We start from the raw sequence: 20,043 nt of genomic DNA on the forward strand, positions 1-20,043 counted from the left end.
TTCAAACTTTTCAAACTTTTCAAACTTTTTAAACTTAAACCCGTAGCCTAAGGTCATGATATCATTTTTGATACCATAGAAATGTCATAATTCTCGTCAAAAAACTCAAGCTCACTGAATACAAGTAAAAGGTCAGTGATTAAATAAGAATAAGAACCAATTACAAGCAATACAACAAAAAACTACAGTAGAGCAAATAAGAAATGCTACATACATAATATAAAGTAGTCAAATGTATAAAAACGCTAAATTTTTTACTGTATAAATTATATATGGCTTCTTATTAAAGTAACAAAGGTGATTTAGCCAAGAGCAGTGAGAGATTTTCTGTTTTGTTGTTTGATTAACATGAATGACAGACAGCAAGAATATTAGACTGTCACTTTAAGAGCTGACCGAATCCAAACTATCCTGTTCCTCAATTTTTCCCTCGGCTGTTTGCTTTCACTTAAGACCTAAATCACTGTTTAAGAGGATCCTTGCAAGACATTCCGCTGCTAATTGCGTTTCAGCGGCTTGAAATCACTTATTTTTAAACCGCAATACTTTTGTGATATTTTGTGACCACGTAGCACAGCAACGACATGTGAACGCGTAACCGTTACCTGTTTTTTACCTGTTAATCGTGTTTACACAGTCTGTGTGTCTACCAGTACATCATCCCACAACAAATTGGAGGTTTGCTGACTAAGAGCTTGGTGATACTAGAAGTTGTGAGCTTATCAATACTCTGATGGCAATAACAATCATCTTTTTGCTGTTGGTTATTTGTCTCAGCAACTTTGTTGCAAATGCAGGTTAGTACTTGTTGTGTTTTTACTGTTATATATTTTGGTAATTTGTGTGTGACAAAGTGTTGCAGCAGTGTTTACACTTTCACTTCACTTTCACTTTCACTTCACTTGGAAATAATCTTTAGACAGTGATAATTTTATTGTTGTTTTTTTATATTTGTATTTGTGAGTGCATTTGTGAGTCTCCTCATGGAGAAAGAGAGAAAAAAACACTTCACTCACCCTCAGGTCACTCATATAATGCTATGGAAACACATGACTTAACGCAGGAACATTCATCTAAGTTACACAGACCAGGTGTTGGTTTTAGTGTCTGAACTAGTGCCAGGAACACCTGATTGTTCTCTTACAACCCTTTATATCAAACTTACCTTCTGTTTGTTTGGATGCTATGATCTGATCCAGGCTGTTTCTTTTATCATTTTTAGATGAGATCAGATATAAAGGTGACAATTACACCTTCAAGTGTCCTGCACCTCAGGAAGATGCACTGGGTGTGTATCTGAACAGCAGACGTTTGATCAGCCGTAATGTTGTCTACTACTATTTCGAAACCAAGAAAATAATTCCTCATCCAGACTATGAAGGACGTATTAATGTCAAAAATGACAGCAAGACTCTGACTGTAGACATCATTAACCTACAACTGACAGACACTGGGGCTTACTGGTGCTCCTGCATTGATGTCTTTGGGAAATGTGCAATGGATGAATCAGGTGTTTTACTTTTGGTGCACGGTAAGCGTACATTTATGTTTGGTTTATTTAATTGCAAACAATTTAGAAGTTACAATACCTGGAGACATACATTACCATTAAGAAGTTTTGTACTTCTGTTTACAGAGCCACCAATCAATTCGGCCTCTTCCAAAGTGCTAATCCAAAGTTGGGTGGCATAAATGACTTACTGATACCAGGGGCGGCTCTGACAGCTGGCAGTGTGCTTTTATCGTTACTCCTTGTGTTTCCAGGGTGAATGTCTGTAAATCCAAAGGTCATCAGAAACCTCATAAATGCATTACACATATGCAAACTGGAAAGTGCTGATCTTAAATTTGTCTGTTGCAGTATTTTTGTTTACCTCCAGCCATATGTTTACTGACTTAATGTAACGATGGTGTTTACAGGATCCACTTGCAGTAGGGTTTATTAAGGGCATAAATCAGAAACACAGAACAGGATCTTACACCAAGGAAACAAAGACTGACACTGAACAAGGCACACACAGGGATATGGTTCAGGCTAGAAGGGATACAGCTCTGGCTACTGGGCATGCGCACATCAATCAAACATTATTTTTGTCACACTGTAAAACAATAATACTGTTTTTATATTATAGTAAGGGCTATGTTTAGGGTTGGGTTGGTGTATACGTTAATAAAACACAATCTAATAGGTAGAACAAATAATTTCATTGTTAGTTTCCAGTCGGAGCTGTATCCCTTCTAGCCACAAACCAGGGATATATATATACAAGGGCTAACAAGATAACAAGGGGCAAGAGTCAGTGAATAACCATAGAAACACTCAAGGGTAACCAAAGGAACAAGCAAGAGGAACAAGGCTATGGAACTAAACATAGGAAGTAAACACAGAAATACTGGGGGCAGAGAAACACTTCAACATAAAAGTCCTTGAAATAGACAGAGATCACAACACAGACCTCCAGTTTCACAGACAAGGCTTAAGCCTAGTCCTAGAATAAAATGTAAGTCTAAGCTGTTTCAACTGACAGAAACATACACTGACTGATCTTAAAATATATTGGTGCATTTTTTTTTACTTAAATGTCCTATTTGGACTGTGGACTAATCCTGGCTTAGACTAAGCCCTGTCTGTGAAACCAGGCCTTAGTGTTTTTGACCAACACTTTTGTATTATATATCAAGAGGCATTTTATAGAGGTATAGAGGTTAATAATCAAGTTGAATTGTTCCTCTCTGTTGTCCCAGATGAAGAAACTGTGCAGAAGAAGAGATGAGGAGAAGGTGGAAAACAAGGAGAAAAGGTGTAACGAGGAGTGTATGAGGTCATGACTGTTCAACAGTCATGTATGTTTTTTATACTGTTTTGCATGTAAAAATAACTTTGTAACAAATTTTTGTAACAATTTCCACTAACACATTTTAAGTAAATTGTATTGCTACTGCTCTACTCTGTACAATATATGTACTATTGAACTTGAAGGTGCAATAGGAGATCTTGGAAAAAGCTAACTTTAGCCTGATAGCACTGAAAGTGAACGTCCCACCATCCCTGCAAATCACCGTCCAAACCCACGCCTCCTGAATGCATGAACGCACAGACAGACTTGACGACCAGAGACAGCATTACTACAATACATTGTAACACTGAGTTGAAATGTTCAGCAGCTCAAATAGGAAAACTCTGTGTTGCTAATAATGCACGGGAGATGAGAAGATGGCAGATTTTTCGCAAGTTTAATAAAACATTGGAATCGTGCGAGGAAAAATGTACACAAGCCTGCATTCAACTCAGGTCACAAACAGAAAGGAAATATATAAAATAAAGAGAGACAGATGCCGGTAGAGCGAGTCATCTCTTCACCTTTCCAGAACGTATAGATAAATGTTATGCACATGCGCAGTTGTCAGTCTGCCAGAAAACTACTGTAAATCCTCTAGTGGCCATTACAACATCACATGTCATTAACCGTGAGAGCACTTTATAGTATAGTTAGTAAAAGTATTACAATACCAGGAAGGAAGATTGGGTTGTTGATGCTCGCCTGCCATTCTTGCTCTGTCTGCATTGCGTATGTGAACACGCTGATGACGTATGCTGTCTGCGTGAACAGGTTGCACAGAGTTATGCAAATACATATGTTGACAGGCAGGTACGTCAGCCTATTGTAATGTTCGGACCGAGCATTTTAGTTGGACGAACGCCTTTCACAGAATATATAAATACAAATAAATACATTTAGACCACGTAACTTGACTTAATGATTGCTATCGGGATGTGACAAACAAAAAATGTTTCTGAAGACAATCACCTGTTGCACCTTTAACAAGAAAAAAAAAATACGTAATTATATAAAACTTCACATATAGAATTACATAAAATCTACTTACCTAAGTTAAGTAAATTTAACAAAGAAAATACTGTTAGTAACACTAGCTTGGCCTATAAAAGTTTGAGTAGTTTTTACCTAATCAAAGCTTACTTGGCAATACTTTGATTTTACTAATATAGCACCTAATTAAATAATGCTTTTAATGTGTATGTTACTTAAAAACATCTAAATAAGTTATACAATATATATCATGTAAACACTGTATCTGTATTATTTGAAATGTGGTACTCATCCGAACACAGAGACCTCAATACTTGGTACACAATACACAATGACGGTAACATTCTTTGGATTGTTTTTGAGTATGAGTGTGTCATTTTAAGTAGAAAATAACCTCAAGATGTAACAAAATCACAAGTTACTAAATCCTACAACAAAAGCAATGATAATAATGTAAAACACAGCTGTAAAACAGGAAAGAAAAATACCTTATTAATTATTTATGCCCAGTCCATGATGGGAACATCAGTATCAGTAAAAGTTGAGTTGGTTTTACTTAATTTTATAACGTTGCTGTAACTTCTACAAGCCTCAACTGAGTACCAATAAAGAATTTTTTTTTTTTTTTTATTGTTTAATTATTAGTATTACCTGAACAATCTTTTTCATGTAGAAATTACATTTGCTTTTCTATATTTACTACACCACAGAAACATTTTCATCTCTGTACTTTTTTTCAATCTGATTGAGGCTGGTTTTCTTACCTATTTCTGTTGAAATATAGCATATTTCAGAGAAATTAGTTAATCTCTTCTAAATGTCTGTTTGTTCACATTGAATTTTTTAGTCCATTTGTATTTTCTGTAAATATTGTATACTGAGTTATTTTGAGAATAAATCCTCATTTCTGTAGTCATTTACTCACCGTAATGTTGTTGCAAACATTTCATCTTTAAAAACAAATGATAATATTAGAAAAAAAAAAAGTTGAGATTTCTGTGAAATGAAAGCCCATGCTTCAAAAGTCATTGTAATTGTTTAATGTATTAAATACTTTTGTTTATCCCTATAGTGTTTGCTTTGAGCAGTATATTAGACTTACTGGGAATTTAGTAGAATCAGCCAAAAATTTATTCTCTGTTGACACTCACAAAAGATTAAGGCAGGTTGATAAACAAGAATTAAAAGGATAGTTCACTTAAAAAAAAAAAAAAAAAAAAAAAAAAAACTCATGTATTTCCAAACCTGTAAGACTTTCATTTATCTTTGAAATACAAATGAAATAATGAATTAATTAAAATTCAAGGGATTTCTATCCCTCCTTTGAAAGTCTATGCAACCAAAAGTTTTACACTTCAAAAAGTTCATAAAGACATTTTAAAAGTAATCCATTTGAATCGAGTGGTTTAATCAAAGTCTTTTGAAGAGACTGGATCACTTTATATGACGAATCACAGTCAGAATGAAATGGATTTCCAAGAATGCGATTTGAATGGAATTCCAAACCACATATGAATGTAGCCTGAAATGGTTTTCATGCAAAATGGAAATGTATTTCATGCCATTTATATCTAAATATGATTGATTTCAATCGGATTTGCACAAAAAATCATATTTGCTGACAGTGACCTTGTTTACAACTATCAATTAAATGTGACCCAATTCAGATTTTTTGCTCATATGTGGCACAGGTCGGATGTGTTTTATGACCGTGTAAACAGGAAAAAACTGCATATATTCAGATATTTCGAGTTCAGATTCAGGCCTCATTCATATGTGGAAATAAATCAGATATAAATCAGATATGTGCCAATGCAACTGTCATGTAAAAGACAGATCGAATTAAAACTGCAACAATTTGGTACTTCTCCGCAGTTTAATAACGTCATATTATTCTCATGGTGATGTTTGGCGAATTTTACATGTATCGCAGAGCTAGCATCAAACATATTTTGTGTTCATTGGCTAGTGTATGGTTTAAGAACCCACCTTTAAGCATGCACAATGTTTCTGATATGGCAAGTGTAAACATGCACTGTAAAAAACTATTTGTTAAGTCAACTTAAAATAATTTGTTACCCTGCTGCCTTAAAATTTTAAGTTTAGTCAACTCAAAAAAGTTTAATCAACTGGAAATGTTAAGTTGTACTAAGTGACAACTTGGATATTTGAGTTGATTCAGCTTAAAATTTTAAGGCAGCTGGGTAACATCCCAGTTTTGTTTAACAAAGCCAGATTGTGTCTGAGGATTATTCGTATCTCTGGTGCCTTTACTTTGAAATAAAATATTTTTAAAATAAAATTAAAGGAACAATTTTCGATTTTGACATTTTAAAACTATAATGTTTTATTGAATATTTTGGTATGAATTCAGTCATCTGTGGTTTGCTGACTAAGTGCAGTGATCAGAAACTGTGGGCTGGAGCGCATATATATACACTGGTGGAGTGCACACAGAAGCTTTCTTATTTCCTGTTAGGTGGAGGGCACTGACTAAGATACTGATGGCAATAGCAATGAGGTCTCTGCAAATCATCATCTTTTTGCTGGTTGTTCTATGTCTTAGCAACTTTGTTGCAAGTGCAGGTTAGTGCTTTGTGTTTTTACTGTTATACATTTTGGTAATTTGTGTGTTACAAAGGGTTGCAGCAGTGTTTACATTAGTGTAGATTTTACCTACTTTCAATCACTTCACAGCTAGGGTTATATATGTGAATTGGAAATAATCTTTAGATAGTGATAAATTTATTGTTTTTTATATGCAGTCAAACCCAAATTTATTCAGACACCTTCAACATTTCTCACATTGTCACAGCTTATTCACTATAGTTTAGAAAATGGTCATAAAATATGACAAGAACTCAAAAGTTAAAGTGTGTCAGAACAAATTCATCTTGATAATGTCAGATAACTTTGATAGAAAGTTATACAAAGTGTGAAATCAGTTTTTATCAATTATACTGGTAGTCCACTGTATGAAGAGTTTTGGGGTATAATATGTCAAAGTTTGCTTTATTTTTTTTGCTATCCTCTCTTACATAAATGAACTATAGTGTCCTGCACCCACTTAGAACCAAATATCAAAAAATATATCTGGTGTCTGAATCATTTTTGGTTTGACTGTATGTATTTGTGAGTACATCCAAAGTGCCTCATAATGGTAAAACTTAAGAGTAAAAACTTCACTCACCTTCGTGTCATTCAATATCATATTTTAGATACAGGTTTGCAATGACATCAGGGTACATAAATACATTATGACAGAATATTTATTTCTGAGTTAACTATCCCTTGTAGATTGTAAACACGTAGACTATCAACATAGTTAATGTAGTTACAATGTAGCACTTACCTGTTATGCAGAAATAAGCAAAATTACTCATAATGCTAAGAAAATATGTGACTTAGAAACATTCATCTACACTGTCCAGGTGTTGGTTTTAGTGTCTGAATTAGTGCCAGGAACATCTGATTTTATGTTCTCTCACGACTGTTTATATCAAACTTACCTTCTGTTTGTTTGGATGCTATGATCTGATCCAGGCTGTTTCTTTTATCATTTTTAGATGAGATCAGATATAAAGGTGACAATTACACCTTCAAGTGTCCTGCACCTCAGGAAGATGCACTGGGTGTGTATCTGAACAGCAGACGTGTGATCAGACGTGAAGCTGTCTACTACTGTTTCGAAACCAAGAAAATAACTCCTCATCCAGACTATGAAGGACGTATTGAAGTCAAAAATGACAGCAAGACTCTAACTATAGACATCATTAACCTACAACTGACAGACACTGGGGCTTACTGGTGCTCCTGCAGTGATATCTTTGGGAAATGTGCAATAAATGAGTCAGGCATTTTTCTTTTAGTGGACGGTGAGTGTACATTTCTGTTTTGTTTATTGACATGTAATTTTCAGTATTTAATTACAAACAATTTAGAATTTACAATACCTGTAGTAATACACATGATTTAAGACATACATTACTATTCAAAAGTTTTGGGTTATTTATTTCTGTTTGTTAGTTTATTTGAAAGAAATCAATGCTCTCATTCAGCAAGGAACTATTAAGTTAATCAAAAGTGGCAAAGATGTTAACATACAAAAAATATATTTCAAATAAATGCTGTTCTTTTGAACTTTCTAAGATTCCAGAAAAATTATCGTTTTCACTAAAATATTAAGCAGCAAAGCCATTTTCAAGATTGATAATGATGAGAAATGTTTTTTAAAGACTAAAGCAATGACTGCAGAAAATTCAGCTTTGCTATCAGAGGAATAAATTACATTTTTAAATATATTCAAATACAAAATGGTCTTGAAAGAAAAACAATATTATTATTCTCATCCTTGGTGAGCATTAGAGACTAATTGGTGTACTTTTGGTGTACTAAAGTTATTTGGATTTCTCATTACAGAGCCACCGATCAATCCGGCCCCTTCCACAAGTGCTAATCCAAAGTCGGGTGGCATGAATGATTTACTGATACCAGTGACGGCTCTGACAGCTGGCAGTGTGCTCTTACTTATACTCCTTGTTGTTGCAGTGTGGCTGGTGCCCAAGGTGAATATCATACACCTAAAACTGATTGCATATCTGTAAATCCAAAGGTCCTCAGAAACCTTGTAAATGCATTACACATATGCAAACTGGAAAGTGCAGATTTTAAATTTGTCTGTCACTGTATTTTTTATTTTTATTTTTATTTATTTATTTTTTTTTTACCTCCAGCCATGTTTACTCAGTCAGTGTCTATGACCAACACTATTGTACTATATATCAAGAAGCATTTTTCAGCAAGTGTGTCAACAAATCAAGTTGAATTGTTCCTCTGTTTTGTCCCAGCTGAAGAAACTGATGAAAAAAAGAGAAGAAGAGAAAGAAGAAGAAGAGGAGAAAAGGTGTGACAATGGTAACAATGGAGTGTACGAGGTCATGACTGTAAAACGAAATGAAAGGGAAGAGATTTTGAGTCATTCACATAACTATCCCTAGTACTGGGTTGATTTTTTTTTTTAAAAATGTACTTGGTAATTCCAAGTAACCAGAAAACCACATTAGGTGGTGCATATACATACACAAAAAGTAACTTGTTTTTTGATGTTGCTGTGACTCATTCAGCTCATTCAGTCGTATGCACCACATCTGATTGAGGCTGGTTTTCTGACCTATTTCTGTTGAAATATGCAAACATTCGAGGATTCAGAAAAAAAATGTTAATTGCTTCTAAATGTCTTTTTGTTTAAACTGATTTTTCAGTCTCCTCTGTTTTCTGTGAATGTTGTATACTGTGTTATTTTGTGTATTTATTTCAGCTTTGTATGATTGTTTAAACCTAGCATTAAATGAGTGATTTTGGTTTGCTGTATATACTATGCTTTGATTCCCTTTGAAACTAATTTCTATGTTATCTATGCATTTGATTATTCAATTTTTAATGAATGAATTTGTGTTCTACATATTGTCTAAAAGTTGCCGTTAAACATCTGATGTAAATATTTTAATTTTTAGTCTATGTATATTTCAGTAATACACATTTAATTGTTGCTTTACAAGAATAATGAAGCCCGACTCGCTAACCATTAAGCCATGACTGCCCCCCAAAAATGATTTTCTGTTTTAATATACTTTAAAATACAATGTATTGCTTTGAAAAAGTTTAATTTTCAGCATCATTACTACAGTCGTCACTGTCACATGTGACATGATCCTTCAGAAATCATTCTAAAATTCTGATTTATCCATTTTGGAAACAGTTGTGCTGCTTAATATTTTTTTATTACCTGTGATACTTTTATTACAGGATTCTTTAATAAAAAAGAAAAAAGAACAGCATTTATTTAAAATATAAATCCTTTTTTTAACAGTACAATACTGTTCAAAAGTTGGGGGTCAGAATTTTTTTTCTTTGAAAAGAAATCAATACTTTTATTCAACCCTGCTTGTGATAAAGGCATGAACAAGTTTCTCCAAGTCTTGACTGGAAACAAAACACCTAATTCTTGCAATGTTTTTGAGATGATAGTATGCTGATTTAGTTACTGCTTTGACATGACTACTGAAACTAAGGTCTGACTCCAGAATCACACCAAGATTCCTGACTTGGTTTTTAGTTGTTTGACCCCTAGAGTCAAGGTATGCATTCACCTTAAGAACTTCCTCTTTGCTTCCGAATGCGATGACTTCAGTTTTCTCCATGTTTAACTGAAGGAAGTTCTGGCACATCCAACTGTTAATTTCATCAATGCATTGGCAGAGGGAATCAATGGGGCTGTAGTCATTTGGCGATAAGGCTAGGTAAATCTGGGTATCATCAGCATAGCTGTGATAGGCAATTTGGTTCTTTCTCATTATTTGACTTAGTGGGAGCATATACAGGCTAAACAAGAGCGGCGCAAGAATTGAGCCTTGAGGGACTCCACATGTCATGGACGTCCACTTAGACTGATGCTCTCCTATACTCACATAATAACCTCTCCCTTCTAAGTATGACCTGAACCAACTGAGAGCCATCCCAGAAAGCCCGACCCAGTTTTCCAGTCTCTCTAGAAGAATGTTATGATTGACAGTGTCAAACGCAGCACTAAGATCTAGCAGTACCAGCACTGATATTTTGCCAGAATCAGAATATAGGCAAATATCATTTATTATTCTAACGAGCGCTGTCTCTGTACTGTGATGCGGTCGGAAACCAGATTGAAAATTGTCCTGGTATCCATTTGAGTTTAAGTAGTTGTTCAACTGATTGAAAACTACCTTTTCAATAATCTTGCCTAAAAAAGGAAGATTTGATATTGGTCTATAGTTGCTCAATGTAGTGTTATCAAGATTGCTCTTTTTCAGAAGAGGCTTAACAACTGCAGTTTTCAGGGAGTTTGGAAAAGTCCCAGAAAGAAGTGAGGTGTTTACCACTTCTAAGAGATCTGCTTCTAAACAGTTAAACACACTTTTGAAAAAAGATGTGGGAAGTGTTTCAAGGTTGCAGGTTGAGGATTTAAGGTGCTGTACTATTTCTTCCAAAGTTTTGCTATCAATTGCTTCAAAAGCAGACATAGTGACTTCTTTTTGAAATTGCGGTCAAATCTGTCTGACCTCTGCATAACCTAAGGATGTGGTAATCACCTTTCTGATATCATTGATCTTCTCGGAAAAGAAGGAAGCAAACTCATTGCATTTGCTGTCGGAGAGCATTTCACTGGGAATCTGACTTGGGGGTTTGTTAGTCTCTCAACAGTAGCAAAAAGAGTGCGAGTGTTGTTTATGTTGCTGTTTATAAGGTTTGAGAATAACTTCTTTCTTGCTGTGGCTAGTTCCACATTGAAAGCATGAAGGCTGTCTTTATAAATGCTATAGTGAATTTCAAGTTCCGTCTTCCGCCACATCCGCTCAGCCTTTCTGCACTGTCTTTTCATACTGTGTACTGCTGTTGATTTTCTCCAAGATGATTTTTGTCTGCCAGTTGTCTTACTGACTTTCACTGGTGCAATGTCATCAATGACATTCTTAACTTTTGAGTTAAAGGACTCCAGGAGAAGATCAACAGAGTCTGCAGAAATGCTTGGCATTGAAGATATAGCCTTCATAAATAGCACACTAGTGTTTTCGTTAATGCATCTCTTTCTAACAGAGACAGATCTAGATTCACTGGTAGCAGAGATCAATATATCAAAGAAAATACAGAAGTGATCAGATAGTGCTACATCCTTAATGACAATGGATGAAATGTTTAGACCCTTACTAATGAGTAAATCAAGAGTGTGTCCACGATTGTGTGTGGGTCCATGCACATGCTGAATCAGGTCAAAAGTGTTTAAAACGGTTATTATTTCTTTTGTGGTTTTGATTTCTGCATTTTCTATGTGAATATTAAAATCCCCTGCAATAGCAAAACAGTCAAACTCTGAGGAAATCACTGATAACAGTTCTGCGAACTCTTCAACAAAGGCTGGAGAATATTTTGGAGGCCTGTAAATAATGATAAATAGAATGCGTGGAGCACCTTTCAGCACAGTCCCTAGATATTTAAAAGACAAGTACTGACCAAATGACGCTTGCATTGATAGACATCTTTAAATAAAGCAGCTACACCGCCACCTCTCCTACCAGCTCTGCAGACACTCATGAAAGTAAAGTTTGGGGGGGCTTGATGCCATTACTTTTTGTCTCTAGAGAAGTCTTAGTTTGATACCTAATAGGCCGCAGATTAGATGGGTCAGCTGCATGGCTTGAGAAGGCCTTAGACTTTCTATCATGTGATAAAACAGAGACAGAGAAAGCTACAGACACACTGGGTTTGTTCTGTAAACATTCCTTAATGTTGCTGCTATCGTAGTGGGGACCCGACACATCACTGAGAGTTGTTATCAGTTGTTTTTGGTTCACCTACAGCAGATGGAGGAGGGTTTTGGCCCTGGCGTTGTGGCAGTGGCTGGAGAGCTCTCAAAGGAGGAGGAGGGCAAACTGGGCCTACAGGCTTTGGTGGTTGTGGTGCCTGCCGTTTTTTAGTTGATATCTGGGGGCTTGCAGCAAAAGAGTGGGAGAGTCTGGTTCCAGCATATACCAGTTCCTCCATTTTCTGTGAGAAGCTTAGAAGTGGAGATGCTGGAGAGAGGAACAATGTGTCTGGTGAGTGGGGCTGTGGCTCTGGTGTTTCCGGTGGCTGAAATATGTTGTCCTGACTTCCCTGGCTGTTTACCAGAAAGTCGTCCTTCGGCGCTGAGTCTTGGAGCTGTTGTAATATGTCACCGTCTGTCTGTGATGAGCTCTGTGGGCAGGGCTCAGCCGGGATGGTGTCCATGAGCAATGCTGGTTGAGGCTGTGTGGCGCTGTCAGTGTCCTGGTGGGATGTGTCGACCACATGATGACTCTGAAGCTGATTTGAAGTCCTGTGGTCACTCATACTTTGTCCAGGTGTGTGTTTGTGCCATTCATGTTGGGTGGACTGGCACACTTCACTGAAGGATGACGGAGTGAAAAATAGATGTTGTCCTTTAGCACTCTTGCACCAAGTTTGTTTGGGTGGAGGCCATCCAGCTTAAACAGTTGTCTATGGCCCCAGAAAAGAATGAAGTTGTCGATGAAGTTGATTCCTTTTAGACTGCGGGTTCTTTGTAGCCATGTATTCAGCCCGAGCAACCGTGAAAACATGTTAGTTCCCCTTGCTGGGAGTGGTCCACTGATGAACGGCTGAATTTCAAGTCTTCGAAGTGTTTCGATGAGTTCACTGAAATCCTTCTTCAGGAGTTCTGACTGCTCTTTCCGAATATCATTCTTCCCCACATGGATGATGATTCGATTTGCAGTCTTGTGCTTCATTAGGATGTTCCGAAGTTGCTTGTTCACATCAGAGACGGTTGCTTGAGGAAAGCAGCATGTAGTTGTAGTCCTGCTACTGATATTTCTGATAATGGAGTCACCCACTATCAGAATCCTGGGCTCGGCCGCACTCTGAGCTGAATGCCGCTGTCTGCTCGCCCTTGAGCGCCTGTTTGTAGCAATGTTAGCTGCTGGCTCATATGATCCATGTTCAATCACATTTGGGGATTCCTCGCCCATATTCATTAGTGCTTCAAATCTATTCTCAAGCTGTATAGGAGGTGGTAAAATACCAGTTTTTGCAAGCCTTATCATAGCCATATCTGGGGTAGAGGATGCTACCACAGCAATACGACATACTCGTGACAATCTGATGTCTCGAGTGCCTTTTGTCTTGCTCCCTGTTTGTGCCATCGATTAGTGTGTCGATCAGTTTTGGGTTGTTCCTCTACACTTATAAACTGTTGAGATTCACTAGGTTGACGGGACTCACCGGCTGTATGCTGAGGGGGTCCGTGACGATGATCTGCTGAGTGTTCCGCCTGTTTTGGAAGTCCAGCAAGTAACTTTGTTTCAAGAACCACAATCCTTTGTAGAAGTCTGTGGCAGTTTGTGCAGCAAGTAGATTCCAGAGGAAGCTGAAGAGGCATTTTCTCGTCTTTTGAAAGTAGGCAGCTGTGTTTTCCCGTCTCCAGAATGTAAACTGCTGGCAGTGGGAGGCAAAGAGACTTACAGGGAAAGTTTTGAATGAGCAGAATCAGCCAAAAATCTCCTTTCATTCTCTATTGACGCTCACAAAAAGTTAACGCATTAAGAATTAAAGGGACAGTTCCAAACCCGTAGCCTAAGGTCATGATATCAATTTTTGATACCATAGAAATGTCATAATTCTCGTCAAAAAACTCAAGCTCACTGAATACAAGTAAAAGGTCAGTGATTAAATAAGAATAAGAAACCAATTACAAGCAATACAACAAAAAACTACAGTAGAGCAAATAAGAAATGCTACATACATTATATAAAGTAGTCAAATGTATAAAAACACTAATTTTTTCACTGTATAAATTATATATGGCTTCTTATTAAAGTTACAAAGGTGATTTAGCCAAGAATTGTGTTGTTTGATTAACACAAATCACAGACAGCAGGAATATTAGACTGTCACTTGAAGAGCTGACCGGTGTTATGGATCAACTGGGTGTCAAAGAAAGGAAGCAAGCGGTCAGTCACTCACTGGGGTTTTAATTAACAAAACAATTAATGAACAGAGGTCTTATACATGTCGATCACTGTGCAGTTCTCATTTACTGACGTCACTCGGTTGGGTGGGGTTTCCAAAGTTTTACTTAATACTCTGACACTGGGGATCATGTTAACACAAGTATGTATGCACGCAAGTATGTTTACCTGGATGTCCAGCAGAGGTTAATAGACGATGACAGATTCGTCACATGCGAAATTGCACAGATCAAAGAACTGAAAACTTGTTTCACCAGTAGTATACATTTGGTATACAAAATGAAGCGCTTTGATTTCGCCGTGTTCGTGCCTGCGTTTTTCACGCGGTTTTAAGGAAGTTTACCATGCTCCCATGTGGGAGCACATGGGACAATCGTTGCAATGAATGATCAAACTCCTCAACGAACTGAAGTGAGTATTGTCTTTTCAATATCTCTGTATAGCATTGTGTCTGTAGTGTGCTGCCATATGCGTTCTAACGAACAAATATAGATTAAGTTAAAATTAGCGGTAGGCTACCTAAAGCAAACAAGAATTGCAAAGTCCATTATGCATTATTATTTATTGACAAGTCTTGTTAATTGATCTGAAGTTTACTATTGTTCCTAATCAAATTAGTAATGTTCTGAGTTATTACTTAATATTAACGAAAAGAAAATAATAATAATAATAATAATAATAATAAAAATAAAAAGAACAGATGCTTTGGCTTGAGTTTAAGTGATTTTACACTTATTTTTTTTTAATTATTATTTAATTATTAATATAACTATGAATTATGCCAGTTATTTTCATTTCAGTGGTAACAACCTCACTAACAACCCCTGCAAAAACTTCAGATGATCCCAACTCTGAATTAGCATGCAAAACTGCAAAATTATCATTATGATCAAAATATGTAATCAGTGCCTTAAAATGTTTCTGCTTCTTAATTTAATGATGTTAAGTAACCAGGTCCAGTCTATATCCAGACCAGATGATGGATCAGAACCTAGAGATGACCACAACCTCTCTGAATGTCAGCTGAGACCATGTCAACTAGATGTGCCCTAGAGACAGATCCACCTTGTCACAAGACAGCCATCAACACAACAGAACTGAGCTGGATGATGACTTCACTGACTCTACGAAGAGCTGACTTTAACAGAAAAAAATGTACTGTTTACTGTTGTCCTCTTTTTAGAGCTGCTTTTCAGGATAATTCAATTTTATTTGCATTATTGACACACTATTTTCCTGTTTAGCACTGTAAAGCTGCTCTTACTGTAATAAGCACAATATAAATAAAGGTGACTTGACTTGATAGACCTTCGTTAAAAAAAAACATTTCTTAAATAGCACTGGTATATTCATATATTTTGTAAATATATCAAAACCTTTTTTTTGTTTGTTTTTTGATTAGTAATATGCATTGCTAAGAACTTAAGATCTGGACAACTTTAACTGAAAACATGAAAACGCATTAAACTTCCCTTAAACGGCGTCTGATACATTGGAATAGCGAAAGGGAAAACAACAGTAAAGTCCAATAATGATACAGACATTCACAAATAATGTGGAAAGCTTTGAAATCTGTTCCGGAGAAAATTCCATGTGACGAATCTGTGGCCGTCCAACATCTGCTGGAATCTCAGGTAAAACTATTTGCGTGCACGAACATATCTCCAGATAACATGATCCCCAGTTGATCCATAACACTGGATCCAAACTATCCTGTTCCGCTCTTTAATTTTTTCCTCGGCTGTTTGCTTTCACTTAAGACCTAAATCACTGTGTTTAAGAGGATACTTGCAAAGGCATTTCGCTGCTAATTGTGTTTCAACGGCTTGAAATCACTTATTTTTAAACTGCGATACTTAAAGGTACATTAAGGTTTTTTGTGACCAAGTAGCACAGCAACGTCACGTGAGTCCGTAACCGTTACCTGTGTTTTTTTTACCTGTTAAATAGTCTGTGTGTCTACCAGTACATCATCCCACAACAAATTGGAGGTTTGCTGACTAAGAGCTCGGTGATACTAGAAGTTGTGAGCTTATCAATACTCAATCATGGCAATAACAATCATCTTTTTGCTGCTGGTTATTTGTCTCAGCAACTTTCTTGCAATTGCAGGTTAGTGCTTTGTGTTTTTACTGTTATATATTTTGGTAATTTGTGTGTTACAAAGTGTTGCAGCCGTGTTTACATTTTTTTTTTAGATTTTTACATACTTCACTTGGAAATAATCTTTATTGTTGTTTTTTATATTTGTATTTGTGAGTGCATTCAAAATGCCTCATGGAGAAAGAGAAAAAAAACACTTCACTCACCCTCAGGTCACTCATATAATGCTATGGAAACACATGACTTAACGCAGGAACATTCATCTAAGTTACACAGACCAGGTGTTGGTTTTGGTGTCTGAACTAGTGCCAGGAACACCTGATTGTTCTCTTACAACCCTTTATATCAAACTTACCTTCTGTTTGTTTGGATGCTATGATCTGATCCAGGCTGTTTCTTTTATCATTTTTAGATGAGATCAGTTATAAAGGTGACGATTACACCTTCAAGTGTCCTGTACCTCAGGAAGATGCACTGGGTATGTATCTGAACAGCAGACGTTTGATCAGCCGTAATGTTGTCTACTACTATTTCGAAACCAAGAAAATTATTCCTCATCCAGAATATGAAGGACGTATTAAAGTCAAAAATGACAGCAAGACTGTGACTATAGACATCATTAACCTACAACTGACAGACACTGGGGCTTACTGGTGCTCCTGCATTGATGTCTTTGGGAAATGTGCAATGGATGAATCAGGTGTTTTACTTTTGGTGCACGGTAAGCATACATTTGTTTGGTTTATTGACGTAATTTTCAGTATTTAATTGCAAACAATTTAGTTACAATACCTGGAGACATACATTACCATTAAGAAGTTTTGTACTTCTCTTTACAGAGCCACCAATCAATTCGGCCTCTTCCACAAGTGCTAATCCAAAGTTGGGTGGCATGAATGACTTACTGATACCAGGGACGGCTCTGACAGCTGGCAGTGTGCTTTTATCGTTACTCCTTGTGTTTCCAGGGTGAATGTCTGTAAATCCAAAGGTCATCAGAAACCTCATAAATGCATTACACATATTGCAAACTGGAAAGTGCTGATCTTAAATTTGTCTGTTGCAGTATTTTTGTTTACCTCCAGCCATATGTTTACTGACTAAAGCTAACTTTAGCCTGATAGCACTGAAAGTGAATGTCACACCACACCTGCAAATCGCCGTCCAAATGTGGCGGAAAAATGTACACAAGCCTGCATTCAACTCAGGTCACAAACAGAAAGGAAATATATAAAATAAAGAGAGACAGATGCCGGTAGAGCGAGTCATCTCTTCACCTTTCCAGAACGTATAGATAAATGTTATGCACATGCGCAGTTGTCAGTCTGCCAGAAAACTACTGTAAATCCTCTAGTGGCCATTACAACATCACATGTCATTAACCGTGAGAGCACTTTATAGTATAGTTAGTAAAAGTATTACAATACCAGGAAGGAAGATTGGGTTGTTGATGCCTGCCATTCTTGCTCTGTCTGCATTGCGTATGTGAACACGCTGATGACGTATGCTGTCTGCGTGAACAGGTTGCACAGAGGTATGCAAATACATATGTTGACAGGCAGGTACGTCAGCCTATTGTAATGTTCGGACCGAGCATTTTAGTTGGACGAACGCCTTTCACAGAATATATAAATACAAATAAATACATTTAGACCACTTAACTTGACTTAATGACTGCTATCGGGATGTGACAAACAAAAAATGTTTCTGAAGACAGTCACCTATTGCACCTTTAACAAGAAAAAAAAAAAAAAAACGTAATTATATAAAACTTCACATATAGAATTACGTAAAATCTACTTACCTAAGTTAAGTAAATTTAACAAAGAAAATACTGTTAGTAACACTAGCTTGGCCTATAAAAGTTTGAGTAGTTTTTACCTAATCAAAGCTTACTTGGCAATACTTTGATTTTACTAATATAGCATCTAATTAAATAATGCTTTTAATGTGTATGTTACTTAAAAACATCTTAATAAGTTATACAATATATATCATGTAAACACTGTATCTGTATTATTTGAAATGTGGTACTCATCCGAACACAGAGACCTCAATACTTGGTACACAATACACAATGACGGTAACATTCTTTGGATTGTTTTTGAGTATGAGTGTGTCATTTTAAGTAGAAAATAACCTCAAGATGTAACAAAATCACAAGTTACTAAATCCTACAACAAAAGCAATGATAATACTGTAAAACACAGCTGTAAAACAGGAAAGAAAAATACCTTATTAATTATTTATGCCCAGTCCATGATGGGAACATCAGTATCAGTAAAAGTTGAGTTGGTTTTACTTAATTTTATAACGTTGCTGTAACTTCTACAAGCCTCAACTGAGTACCAATAAAGAATTTACTTTTTTTTTTTTTTTTTTTTATTTTTTAATTATTAGTATTACCTGAACAATCTTTTTCATGTAGAAATTACATTTGCTTTTCTATATTTACTACACCACAGAACCATTTTTATCTGTGTACTTTTTTTCAATCTGATTGAGGCTGGTTTTCTTACCTATTTCTGTTGAAATATAGCATATTTCAGAGAAATTAGTTAATCTCTTCTAAATGTCTGTTTGTTCACATTGAATTTTTTAGTCCATTTGTATTTTCTGTAAATATTGTATACTGAGTTATTTTGAGAATAAATCCTCATTTCTGTAGTCATTTACTCACTGTAATGTTGTTGCAAACATTTCATCTTTAAAACACAAATGATAATATTAGAAAAAAAGAAAAAAAGGTGAGATTTCTGTGAAACGAAAGCCCAAGCTTCAAAAGTCATTGTAATTGTTTAATGTATTAAATACTTTTGTTTATCCCTATAATGTTTGCTTTGAGCAGTATATTAGACTTACTGGGAATTTTTTAATGAGTAGAATCAGCCAAAAATCCGCATTTATTCTCTGTTGACACTCACAAAAGATTAAGGCAGGTTGATAAACAAGAATTAAAAGGATTGTTCACTTAAAAAAAAAAAAAAAAAAAAAAAAAAATCATGTATTTCCAAACCTGTAAGACTTTCATTTATCTTTGAAATACAAATGAAATAATGAATTAATTAAAATTCAAGGGATTTCTATCCCTCCTTTGAAAGTCTATGCAACCAAAAGTTTTACACTTCAAAAAGTTCATAAAGACATTTTAAAAGTAATCCATTTGAATCGAGTGGTTTAATCAAAGTCTTTTGAAGAGACTGGATCACCTTATATGAATATAAAATATAAAATTTTAAGGCAGCTGGGTAACAAGCCCAGTTTTGTTTAACAAAGCAAGATTGTGTCTGAGGATTATTCGTATCTCTGGTGCCTTTACTTTGAAATAAAATATTTTTAAATAAAATTAAAGGAACAATTTTCGATTTTGACATTTTAAAACAGCAACTCTTGGAATTGTTTATTGAATATTTTGGTATGGCTTCAGTGGTTCGCTAAGTGCAGCGATCAGAAACGTCTCGGTTACAACTGTAACCCTCGTTCCCTGAAGGAGGGAACGGAGACATTACATCAATACTGACGTATTTGGGGTCCTACTTGGGGGCCCAATCATC

At 35.9% G+C, this 20,043-nt stretch overlaps 1 protein-coding gene across 3 annotated transcripts in view; it reads left to right on the top strand.

The window, feature by feature from the left end:
• The first annotated feature begins 461 nt into the window (after window positions 1–461).
• Window positions 462–20,043, top strand: part of LOC127158190 (T-cell antigen CD7-like) — a 39,407-nt gene continuing 19,825 nt past the window's right edge. Inside the window, exons 1-4 of one of the 3 annotated variants that reach the window (XM_051101362.1) lie at window positions 462–797; window positions 7,397–7,705; window positions 8,250–8,395; window positions 8,678–9,190. In XM_051101362.1, coding sequence (XP_050957319.1) covers window positions 734–797; window positions 7,397–7,705; window positions 8,250–8,395; window positions 8,678–8,827 — 669 coding nt within the window. In that variant the 5' untranslated portion in view covers window positions 462–733 and the 3' untranslated portion in view covers window positions 8,828–9,190. Of the gene's footprint in view, window positions 798–6,309; window positions 6,417–7,396; window positions 7,706–8,249; window positions 8,396–8,677; window positions 9,191–20,043 lie in introns of those variants that run through there. The other 2 variants (XM_051101345.1, XM_051101355.1) reach the window with 2 other exon arrangements.

Source organism: Labeo rohita, chromosome 3 (genome assembly GCF_022985175.1).
Source record: "Labeo rohita strain BAU-BD-2019 chromosome 3, IGBB_LRoh.1.0, whole genome shotgun sequence".
Taxonomy (NCBI): domain Eukaryota; kingdom Metazoa; phylum Chordata; class Actinopteri; order Cypriniformes; family Cyprinidae; genus Labeo; species Labeo rohita.